The 11,724-nt window shown below is 39.9% G+C and overlaps 1 protein-coding gene across 1 annotated transcript; it reads right to left on the bottom strand.

Annotated features, from left to right (window-relative positions):
* Positions 1–289: 289 nt before the first annotated feature.
* Positions 290–7,794, bottom strand: LOC130748395 (probable polygalacturonase). Its single transcript, XM_057601620.1, has 6 exons — positions 7,429–7,794; positions 1,919–2,068; positions 1,717–1,837; positions 1,431–1,605; positions 1,268–1,338; positions 290–990 (listed from the first exon to the last, which is right to left on the bottom strand). Exons 1-6 carry the CDS (start codon positions 7,636–7,638, stop codon positions 290–292), a joined length of 1,428 nt encoding a protein of 475 aa, XP_057457603.1. The 5' UTR covers positions 7,639–7,794.
* Positions 7,795–11,724: the final 3,930 nt, after the last annotated feature.

Below are 11,724 nucleotides of genomic sequence, written 5' to 3'. Positions count from 1 at the left end.
TTCATAAATTAATCAAAACAGTTTATGAAAATTAGTTCAAAGCAACTTGTAAATAGGCCATAAGGCATAAGCCAATTACATAAGCTATGTCAAATACTTGCATAAATATTTATGTTTTAACATAAGCTCAAATAAGCAATTAAAGGTAATCCAACCCCAACAACATTTTGGTACTAAGGAAAACGCATGTTTACTCTCTAACTTTGATTTAATTTTTTCAGAACTCTTTCATAGATAACAATAGCATCATTATTGTATTACATTCAAAATTTAAAATACATTCATTCTCTCAGAAGAGTGACAAACTTTTAAAGGAACAAGTCTTCAGTTGAACACTTTCAATGGGAAGTTTGTCTGCTGGAAAAGGACAGTCAAATTTCCCAGGCTTCTCTTGCAGCAATGCACAAGGCTCAGGAGACACATTGCTTGTAACACCGTGAACATCAGTGCAATTCCATGCCAATTTCTTTCCCACTTTCTCAATATTCGCATTAGAAATGCAAATTCCAGTGAAAGGATCATTAGCAATTCCTTCAAGCTTTGCAGGATATGTGACATTCTTTGCAATCACGTCTCTATAATTGATTCCAGTGATGGTAGGAAGTGCTTTTGGATCAAAGCCAGTGTCAGGGTGTGATCCATAAGAACCTGTCATCCAAAACACATATTTCATGGTGAACAAGTTCATTCCTTTGACAAAAATGTTCTTCACATATGCTCCTCTACCAACTGCAGTTTTGATTCTAATTGCTGATTGAGTGTTGATGGCAGTGAGGTCTTCTGCTCTAATATCTTGGATTCCACCAGACATTTCACTTCCTAAAGCAATCATAGCACTATCAGGGGATATACATGTAAGTCTTCTGATTATTATGTGCTGGCTTGGCATCCCAACTTTGATTCCATACTCATCCCAACCACTTTTCACTGCAATGCAATCATCACCAGATACAATATAGCAATCTTCAATCCTAGTGTTTGAACAAGAATCTGTAAAATGGAGGAAAAAATAGTTAGAGAATGATTGAAATTTGAGTGAATAGTAACTTTAGTCGATGAAAAATATCAGGGCTAAGAAAGTAGACAAACTAGCCGCCGAAAGATGAAACCAAATTTCAATTAGTCTTTCAAGATCTAAAATGGATTTTGTCCTTTTTCATCCTTCAAGGATCATATTAATCATAATTTCCATCTTTTAAAGACTAAATTGAAATCCAGTGGAAGTAAACTATATATAATAGAATTACAGAAATGATATAAAAATTACCAGGATCAATTCCATCTGTGTTGGGAGAGTCAACTGGTGCAAGAATGGTCAGCCCTTGAATTATAATGTCACTGCAGTGAAAGGTGTGACAAGAACATGAGAATAACAGAACATATGGTCCATGAAGATTGAACATAAATTGAAATGAAAATCATTGTCAAACCTGCTGTAAATTGGATGGACAAACCAAGATGGAGAATTGACCAAAGTGAGATTTGAGATTTGAATTTGACTAGAGTACATAATCTCAATCATGTAAGGCGTGGTGAGTTTAAATTGTCCCTTGTGGAACTTGTCCCACCAGTAAGATCCTTGCCCATCAATAGTACCATTGTGACCTAATGAACAGATTCAAAACATGTGACATTAAAAAAGATTTTCCAAAGAGGCATGATATTAACAAATTCTAATAGAGATGAGATGATAATATATGGTCCTTGTAGTTTTACCAGTAATAACAACATCAGTGAGGTGTGTTCCAAAAATGAGACTACTGAACCTTCCAGCAGGTGCATCCCTTCCTCTGCCATATGATGGAAGAACAGGAAGTGAGGGCCACTCTGATTCAACCTGTTAATGTTGGTCAATGAAGTGTTGATTTAGGAGAAAATGAAAAATGAAAAAAAAAAATTAACAATGGATGTCAAATACCTGGGATCCAAGAATGACAGCATCTTTTTGGAGAAAAAGTGTGAAATGGCTAGTGAGATTAAAGCTTCCAGTGAGCCATTTCCCTGGTGGCACCACCAGTATAGCCCCGCCATCATTCGCATAGTGGCTGAGATTGCTGATTGCAGATTGTTAGGTACCAGAAAATATGAAGGAAACTGGAACTGAAATTGTATTGATTATACTGAATTTCTGGTATGAAACCCAGAAATTGTGTTAGAGAATACAAGAAACGAAGGAAAATAAACAGAGCAATTCGAGAGTGCTCTTCTCTCCCAATCCTAAGCCCAAAAACAAGCCTACCTCATTCTCTCACCATAACTAACATATATTCCTCTCACTCCCTAGTGGTCCCCCCCCCTAGCTGTACTACTAATAATAACACCTCATCAGGTGGTTATTTAGGAATCCTAACATTCTAGAAGGCCTTGTCATTTGACAGAATGCCAGTGGACTTGGGCTTCCTATTGTAGACTTTGCCAAACCTGGGCCTGGCCATAGCAGGTGCAACATCTCTCCCCCCTTGAAGATTCACCTTGTCCTCAAGGTGATGGTCTGGAAATTGTGCTATCAATCTGTCCAATTCTTCCCAGGAATCTTCAAAAGCTGGCAGATTCTTCCATCTCACTAGAACTTCTGTGGTTCCAAGGTCATTCTGTCTGGCATCCAAGATGGTTTCAGGTTCTACTTGAAGCTCCCACCCTTCATTTAGATCTTTGGGCAATGGTTGGCTGACGATCCCCTCCTTCACTACTTTTTTGAGCAAGGAAATGTGGAATACTGGATGAACTTGGCTGTCCTCTGGTAATTGAAGCTTGTAAGCAGCAGCATTGATCTTCTCTATTATAGGATAAGGACCATAGTATCTAGGGCTCAACTTTTGATTCTTCCTCCTGGCCAAACTCTTGAGTTTGTAGGGTTGAATCTTGAGATACACAAGATCCCCTACCTCAAATTGAATGTCTCTTCTATGTTTATTTGCTTGCTGTCTCATTCTGTTTTGAGCCTTCTCCAAATTTTCCTTGAGTTCATCTAGCATAAGGTTCCTTTCAGCAGTAAGCTTCTCCACTTCCTCTACTGAAGTGACAGAATCAGTTCCCCTGATGATAGCAGGAGGGTCTCTCCCATATAAGGCCTTGAAGGGAGTGGTTTTGATGGCAGAATGATAGTTGGTATTATACCAAAATTCTGCCCAAGACAACCATCTTGGCCATTGCTTAGGTCTTGTTCCTGTCACACACCTGAGATAGGTTTCAACACACCTATTTACTACCTCGGTCTGCCCATCTGTTTGAGGATGGTAGGCAGAGCTAAATTTCAGTTTGGTTCCAGCCAATCTAAAGAGTTCAGTCCAGAAAGTGCTAAGAAAAACTCTGTCTCTGTCAGAAACTATGGTATTGGGAAACCCATGTAGCTTTACTACCTCCTTTATGAATATTTCAGCCACTTCCTTAGCATTATAGGGGTGTGAGAGAGCTATGAAATGGGCATATTTGGTGAACCTGTCAACCACCACAAAGATGGTGTCCTTCCCCATTGCCTTAGGAAGGCCCCCTATGAAATCCATAGAAATATCAGACCACACTTGTGATGGTATAGGAAGAGGTAGTAACAAACCTGCTGGATTCAATGCTTCATATTTGTTTCTCTGGCAAACCTCACAATCTTGCACAAATTTCTGAATGTCCATCTTCATCCCTTCCCAGTAAAATAGAGCTGAGATTCTCTTATAAGTTCTAAAGACCCCTGCATGGCCTCCAAGAGCAGACTCATGGTATTCTTTGAGTATGGTGAGAACCTTGCTGGACTCCTTTGGTAACGCTATTCTGTCCTTATAAAATAGTCTTCCCTTCCTTAATTGATACCCTGCTAGAGATTGCCCTTGTGTCAATAGCTCTTGCATGATTTTTTTACATTTTTCATCAGCCAATAACTCTTCTTCTAAGTCATTCCAGCCTTCACACTGAATAGATGAGATGGCAGAAAATTGCATTTTTCTGGACAAGGCATCTGCTGCTTTGTTTTCTACTCCAGGTTTGTACCTGATTTCAAAATCATAACCCATCAATTTGGAAACCCATTTTTGCTGATCTTCACCCATCAATCTCTGGTCAGCTAAGAACTTTAAGCTCTTTTGATCTGTGTGGATTAGGAACTTGCTACCAAGTAAATAGTGCCTCCATTTCTGGATTGCGAAAACCACAGCCATTAATTCTCTTTCATATACTGATTTTGCCTGAGCTCTGTCAGATAAAGTCTTGCTCATGAATGCAATTGGTCTCCCTTCTTGCATCAAAACAGCTCCAAGCCCCTTTCCTGATGCATCAGTCTCAAGCACAAATTCCTTGCTGAAATCTGGTGCTGCCAACACAGGAACAGTAGTCATTACCTCCTTTAATTTGGCAAAAGCTAGACTGGCTTCCTCATTCCATTCAAAGTTGTTTTTCTTGAGGAGGTGGTTTAGAGGTTGAGCTAACTTGCTGTAATTCCTCACAAACCTTCTATAATACCCTGTCAAACCCAAGAAACCCCTTAACCCTTTCACTTCTTTGGGTTGAGGCCAATTCAGCATGTCATTGATTTTAGAGGGATCAGCAGCTACTCCTTGTTTGGAGATTACATGACCTAAATAGACCAATTCTGGTTGGCCAAATGAACATTTCTTTTTATTAGCTACTAAGTGATTTTCCTGCAAGCTTTGGAGCACCAACCTCAAATGTTCCATGTGCAATTCTAAACTCTTGCTATAGATTAGTATATCATCAAAAAAAACCAAAACAAACTTCCTTAAATGAGGTTTCAAAACCTGATTCATGAGGGCCTGAAAGGTTGAAGGAGCATTAGATAACCCAAAAGGCATTACTAGATATTCATAATGTCCTTCATGAGTTCTAAAAGCTGTTTTATGAATATCCTCCTCTTTCATCCTTATTTGATGATAACCAGATTTTAAGTCCAATTTAGAAAAGATAACAGCAGAACCTATCTCATCTAATAATTCATCGATTATAGGTATAGGGAACTTATCTGGTATAGTAACCTTGTTCAAGGCTCTATAGTCAACACAGAAACGCCACCCTCCATCTTTTTTCTTCACTAGAATTGCAGGGCTACTGAATGGACTAATGCTGGGCCTTATAATCCCATTCTTGAGCATGTCCTGCACTTGAGTTTCTATCTCATTTTTCTGGTAGAATGGATACCTATAGGGCCTTATGTTTGGTGCTGCTGCTCCTTGCTGCAGTATAATAGCATGATCAGTAGGCCTCTTAGGAGGCAGCCCATGAGGTTCTTGAAACACCACAGGGAATTTTTCAATAACGGTTCTCAATTCAGCAGGGACCTCAGCTACTGCTATGTTGATACCTTCTACAAACTCATGAGAAAGACAGAAATCCAGGTCTTTGTTCTTCCTTGTGCTCTTTATGTTTTTGCAAGCTTCCTGAATTTTATTACCCTGCGGTTCTCCATGTAACACAAACTGCTTGCCCTGAAGGTTCCACTTAATAATAAGTTCTTTGAAGTTGGCCTCAATGTCCCCAAGGCTGGCTAACCAATCCATTCCCAGGACTAAATCAGTGCCCCCAAGCCCAAGGATAAAGAAATGTTGAGTGATAGGGATTCCTTGCACTACCAGTGACAAATTCTTGCACACTCCTGAATTTCTCTCTCTGGCCCCATTTCCAACTTCCACCACATATTCAGTGGTTGCTACAACAGCCAAGTCTAGTTCATTCACAATATTTTGGGAGATAAAATTGCTGGTTGCTCCACAATCTACCAGAATCCAGATTTCCCTTGTTCCAAGTCTTCCTCTAACTTTGAAAGACCTGTTAGATGTTAAGCCCTCTTTACTATTAAGAGACAATTGCAGTATTTTGCCCTCCAAAACAAACTCACCATCTTCAGCTTCTTCAAATATGTCTTCCTCTTCTTCCTCTTCATCTCCCTCAATGAGAATGAATTGGAAATGTTTCTTAGCACACACATGTTCTCTTCCCCACTTCTCACCACATTTAAAACACAATCCTCTTCTACTTCTCTCTTGCAACTCATTTTGAGAGAGTCTTTGTCCCCCTTGCCACTTCTTCTCAGGGTTCTTAGTTTCATTCCCTCCATCGTCCTGGGTCTCTTTTGGTTTGGTTTCCTGTCCAGTATTGTTCTTCCCCTGATGACTGGAATTATAACTTATGTGCTTTCCCCCATAACTTGAAGATTTGCTTCCAAACCCACCCTTATCCTTCCACCCACGTTTGTCCTCATCCTTTCCTTTTTCTCCTCTGAGAGCAGAATTTTTTTCCTCAATCAACAAGGCCCTATCCATCAATCCTGCAAGATCAGCAGCAGGGTACAATTTCATTTCAGCTTTGATTTCCTCCTGCAATCCATTAAGGAACACTCCTTTCAGGATCTCCCTATCAGCACCTCTCATGGGTGCTGCTGCCTCTTCAAAGCTTTCCCTGTAGGCCATGACACTCCCTTTTTGCTTAATGCTAAGCAAAGGGCCAAAAGGGTTCTGAACCAAGGTGGGTTGAAATCTCCTTATCAAGGCTTGCTTGAAAGGTTCCCAGGTTCTCTCCACAGCTTGCTCTTCCCACCATTGAAACCATCCCAGTGCTTTCCCTTCCATGGCAATCATCACCATCTCCAACCTCTCCTCCTCCCCTACACGACTGAGTTGGAAGAACCGTTCAACACGATTAATCCACCCATAAGCATCGCTTCCATCAAACATGGGGATGTCGACCCTTCTTCCAGTCACAGCACGCAAATGGACGCGATGGGGGTGATCGAATCGCTCCCTGCTGTGGTCTGAGGTACGCGACCCGGTTCGCGACCCGGTTCGCGACCCGGAGTGCGAAGACGAAGCGTCGCGATCTCGCTCTCTGTCTCGCGATGGTCGCCGGTTTCTGGGTGTGTTCGATCTTCCTCGCGTGCGCCTCCGTTCCCGATTCATGATGAGTCGCCGGAGCTCCTCAAATTGCTCCGTGGCCATCTCCTTCATCGTGGTAACAGATCGCTCAAGGTCATCAACTCTGGACTCCATTGCAGCTCGCGTAACCACCATAAAAGCTCCCTCAGGATCGGGAGCTCTGATACCAATGTTAGGTACCAGAAAATATGAAGGAAACTGGAACTGAAATTGTATTGATTATACTGAATTTCTGGTATGAAACCCAGAAATTGTGTTAGAGAATACAAGAAACGAAGGAAAATAAACAGAGCAATTCGAGAGTGCTCTTCTCTCCCAATCCTAAGCCCAAAAACAAGCCTACCTCATTCTCTCACCATAACTAACATATATTCCTCTCACTCCCTAGTGGTCCCCCCCCCTAGCTGTACTACTAATAATAACACCTCATCAGGTGGTTATTTAGGAATCCTAACATTCTAGAAGGCCTTGTCATTTGACAGAATGCCAGTGGACTTGGGCTTCCTATTGTAGACTTTGCCAAACCTGGGCCTGGCCATAGCAGGTGCAACACAGATTGAAAGGCCTTGGTGTTTGATGTTTTGCCATCACCAACACCACCAAAATCAGTCAAAACTGCACTATGTTTTCTGCAATTGATAGCAGGGTACTCAAGATCCTGTAATCTTCTTACTACTCTGCATTCTGCTACCTTCACTCCTAGTGATCCCAATAGCACCACTGCGAAAATAACCCCGACAACCTGCAGAAAACCAAAATTTCTAGTCATGGAACACGGTAAATAGCGTATAAAAAAACACTGAAATGCTGGAAAAGATAAGAGAAAAGTGCATTCGATATAATCAAAGTCGAATCACATTGAGAAGAAACAAAAAGAAAAGCATCGTGAAAAGCTGAATGTAAGAAAGAAAAAAGGAATTACAGAAGAGTTTCTAAGCTTTGGACACAACTTCATCATGGTATGATTGTAACTTTGAGAGAGGTTTCAGTTCTGTTTGGTGGCTTGGAAGAAATAGACAAGCTAGGGTCATATTTATAGTATGGAAGGGATTTTAGGCGTTACACTTTGAGAAGCAATTAGAATTCAAAGAACTTGTTGAATTAAGAGCTATTAAGTAGAATATTGAAAATAATTAGTATCGGTTACATAAAGTTTATAATTACGTGTTGGGAAAGAACAGTATGGTCCTGTGTAGTGGCCGGTTATAGGCAAATGGTACATGCATGGAAATGGATCAGTCAATTTCTTTGGTAAATGATTGAGAGAAACGATATCAAGATATTATTAGTGCATGTTTGAACCATGATTATCTGACTGCAATTATAATACTCTCACTAGTAGTATTGATTAATTATAAGACTAGCGTACCTTTGGTTTGAGGTGGAGAAATGAGTGTTATTTAGTCTGGATGGGAAGGAGGTGATCATAGCCGGTGGCGGAGCATAAGTGTTGCCGTGAATCCGTGATGGTGATGATGAGCGAGCGAGTCAAGGTTGAGCAATTTGAAAAGTGCGGCGGGAATGGAGGGGGAATGTTACAGGATTTGAGGGATGTGGGTTATGATGAAGAGGAGTTACTACAGGAGATTGATGCCAATATTCAAAAATAGGGATTGTAGACTTGTAGTAGTGAAATCAGGAGAGGCGATGCGAAAGTAAGGGATGATTTTTTGAGAGTGATTAGATGGAGTTTGGGCCCAGGATGAATTGGTGGAGGGGCTGGCCCATTGTCACAAAAAGAACAGAAGAGCTTGGTTTGGGTTAGGGAAGAAACAAATCAGCAGCTCATTAAACCTTCTGTTATATTTGACCAAAAAAAAAAACCTTCTCTTATTATTTTATATATAAGAAAATGAAAGGTAAAGGTAGCATTGATTCTAGCAAAATAGTGAGTATTGTAAACGTGAGTTAAAATAATGTGATTTATGTTTGGATAACTTATCACGAAGGTGAATTTTTTAAGGGTCCCTTTAATATGTTGTATAGTATAAGGCCCGATAGTATAAAGTCTGGTAATATTAACCCTAATAGTATTAGGTCTGCTAAAAATTTAATACTATACAATATTTGATCATGTAGTGTATAACTTATTATTTCATTTAAATTAATATAGACATGTTTTGTGAAATATTGAACCATGATAGATATTATAGAAATCAGGATTGTGCTAGTGGTGGTAAAGATGGCGGTGGCGACTGATGTAGCTGCAACAATGGTGATCGCGGTGATTGAGGATAGTGGTTGTGGTGGTGGCTGTAGAGGTGGCAATGGTGGCGGCGGTGGATGGAGGTGGCTTTGGCGGTAGTGGGGGTGGTGGATCATGGCGGTATATAGTGGTGGTGATGATGATGGCGGTGGTGTTGGAAGGTGATGGTGATGATGGTGGTGGTAATTGCAGTGGTGGTGGTGGTGGAGGTGGTGGTAGTAATGGCGATAAAGATTATGGCAGAGGCGGTGGTAGCAGTGATGGAGGCGGAGGTGGAGGGTGGTGTCGGTGGTGGCAGTGGCGATAACGATGGTGATGGCGGCAGTGACGATGGTGGCAGAGGTGGAGGATGGTGGTGGCAACGGTGGAAGGTGGTGATGGTGGTGCAGTGAATTAAATATGAAGTTTAGACATCACACTCTTATTCTGTCTTATTCTGTCTTATCCGTCATCTATATGGTGGATTAAATAATTTATCATTTTAATATATAAGAAGGTATTGATGTGTAAGGTTATACAATATAATGTTAACACCAAACAATGGTAAAATCATAATGTATTGTGTAAGCTTGTACTATCATGTCTAATGTTGTGTGTCAAACGACCCCTAAGAGAATTTCGTTAAAGTAACTAGCTATGATTAGAATTACTTTATGTTGTATAATGACGAAAATGACTAAAAATATTACAAAATTTATAAAAATTAAGGAAATGTGTTTTTATTTATTTTTATTTAGAAAATTACAATTTAGAATGTCTTGGGCAGTTTTTAAAATATTTATGAAAGAGTTTTTATTATTATTAAGGTATTCATACAGCCGACAGACATGAGTCTAATACTCTCGAGAATCAAATATTACATTAAGTGAATATGTATTTCCTAACAAATCATTTTTTATACACACGGTCCAAGAATTAAACTCTCAACTAAATGCTTAAGAAGTTCAACTAGCTACCAACACTGTTAGGAGTTGTTGATGGACAAAGTGTCATTTGATTTTAGATTCAAATTATTTTCCTTTTATAGATGGTTATTTTAAATATTTATATAAAAGTCATATTTGGAGATTAATTAAAATTGATTATGGTGTCACATGCACGTTAGTTTTCCTCCTCGCAGTTGGGAGAGAATCCAAAAGAGGTGTATATCTGTCAATTTTATCTTCACATAAGAAAGAACTTCTGAACCTATGGGACCCACTTGGTATACCCTGGTGTGTGGTGTTTGGAGTTACTTTGAACGTTCTTTGGAGAGCTAGGAATGAATTTCAGAACCCTACCAGTCACAGTGATCCTAGCCACTGTGATTATCAACCTGAAACTTGAAATATTATTCTTGGTGATCCTAGTCACGGTGATCCTAAACCTGAAACTTGAAACTGATCTTGGTGATGATCCTAGTGACGGTGATTCTAAACTTTGAATTTGAAACTTATCATGGTGATCCTAGTAATCTTGTCAGTTGTCACAGTGATACATAGGTTCGTAAATCCCTTTCCATGTGAGAAAATTGGAGAGCTAGGAATGAATTTATGAACCCTTCCAGTCCACTATGTCATCTTGGTATACTCTAGTGTGTGGTGTTTGGAGTTGCTTTGGACGTTGTTTGGAGATTAAGGAATGAATTAGTATTAGTATCTAATAGAAATGGTAAGACAACTGCGGTGATCACTTGACAGGTAAACCATATGGTTAATGATCTTAAGTTGGATGCGGGAGCTCAATCATCTCGAGAAGCAGGGATGAGAATTTTCAAGACAGTGTTGGTTAATTGGTCAATCCCCTCCTACAGAGCCATAGATCAAACTTAATACAGATGGTTCATTTCACCCCGGTATATAACACTAGAGTGTGGGGCTGTTTCAGGACTATATATCAAGGGAGGTTCTTGGCTGGGTACTCTGAAATTGGGGGATTCAAAAGCTAAAAATTGAGGGATCATTCATGGGGTTAAGCTTGCTCTAGCTCGCGGATTTTGTAAAGTCTTAATTGAGAGTGATTCGTAGGTTTCTATAAGCTTCCTTGCTCTTCTTTGGCGAGAGAGCTCTTCTCTTTGATTGCCAATATCACAATTTTCGTTGGAAGCACAGCTCTAGAGAAACCAATTATGTGACCAGTACTTTTGCCAAAAACAGATTAATTAACCATGTTCCATGTACGTTAAGCTCGATGTTGGGGTTGATTGCAATGTAAGTCCCACATTGCTAATGAAGGAGAAAAAAGATCAAGTTATGCATCTTAGAGAAGTCCCACATCGCTTAGATTAGTTAGGGGTGGGAGGGTTTAATACTATATATAGGGATCTCAGGCTCCTTGTTTCAACACACCAAAAACACCAAAAGGTGTAGCACCTGAAAACACTTTAAGTTTATATTTGTGTTTTTTTTTCTCTTATGCTCTTGTTTTAGAGTATTGTGAGATGTAGTTCAAATATTTACTTTGGAGAGTGTGGGTGTACTGGGGTTATGGGGTGGTTGAGAGTGAAGTCTATGTGTTGTAACAATTTTCACATAGTGTTTATTCTCTGGTTGTCGGTTTTGACAACGGCCGTGGTTTTTTCTCCGGTTTTGGAGTTTCCACGTTATATTCTTGTGTTGTTGATTGCGCTCCTGGTTTATTTTACTTCTTCAGCTGTGTTCTTTCCCAACC

The sequence above is a fragment of the Lotus japonicus genome, chromosome 3 (assembly GCF_012489685.1).
Source record: "Lotus japonicus ecotype B-129 chromosome 3, LjGifu_v1.2".
In the NCBI taxonomy this organism is placed as follows: domain Eukaryota; kingdom Viridiplantae; phylum Streptophyta; class Magnoliopsida; order Fabales; family Fabaceae; genus Lotus; species Lotus japonicus.
The sequence above is the reverse complement of the archived record's forward strand: the minus strand, read 5'-3'. Positions and strand labels throughout refer to the sequence as shown.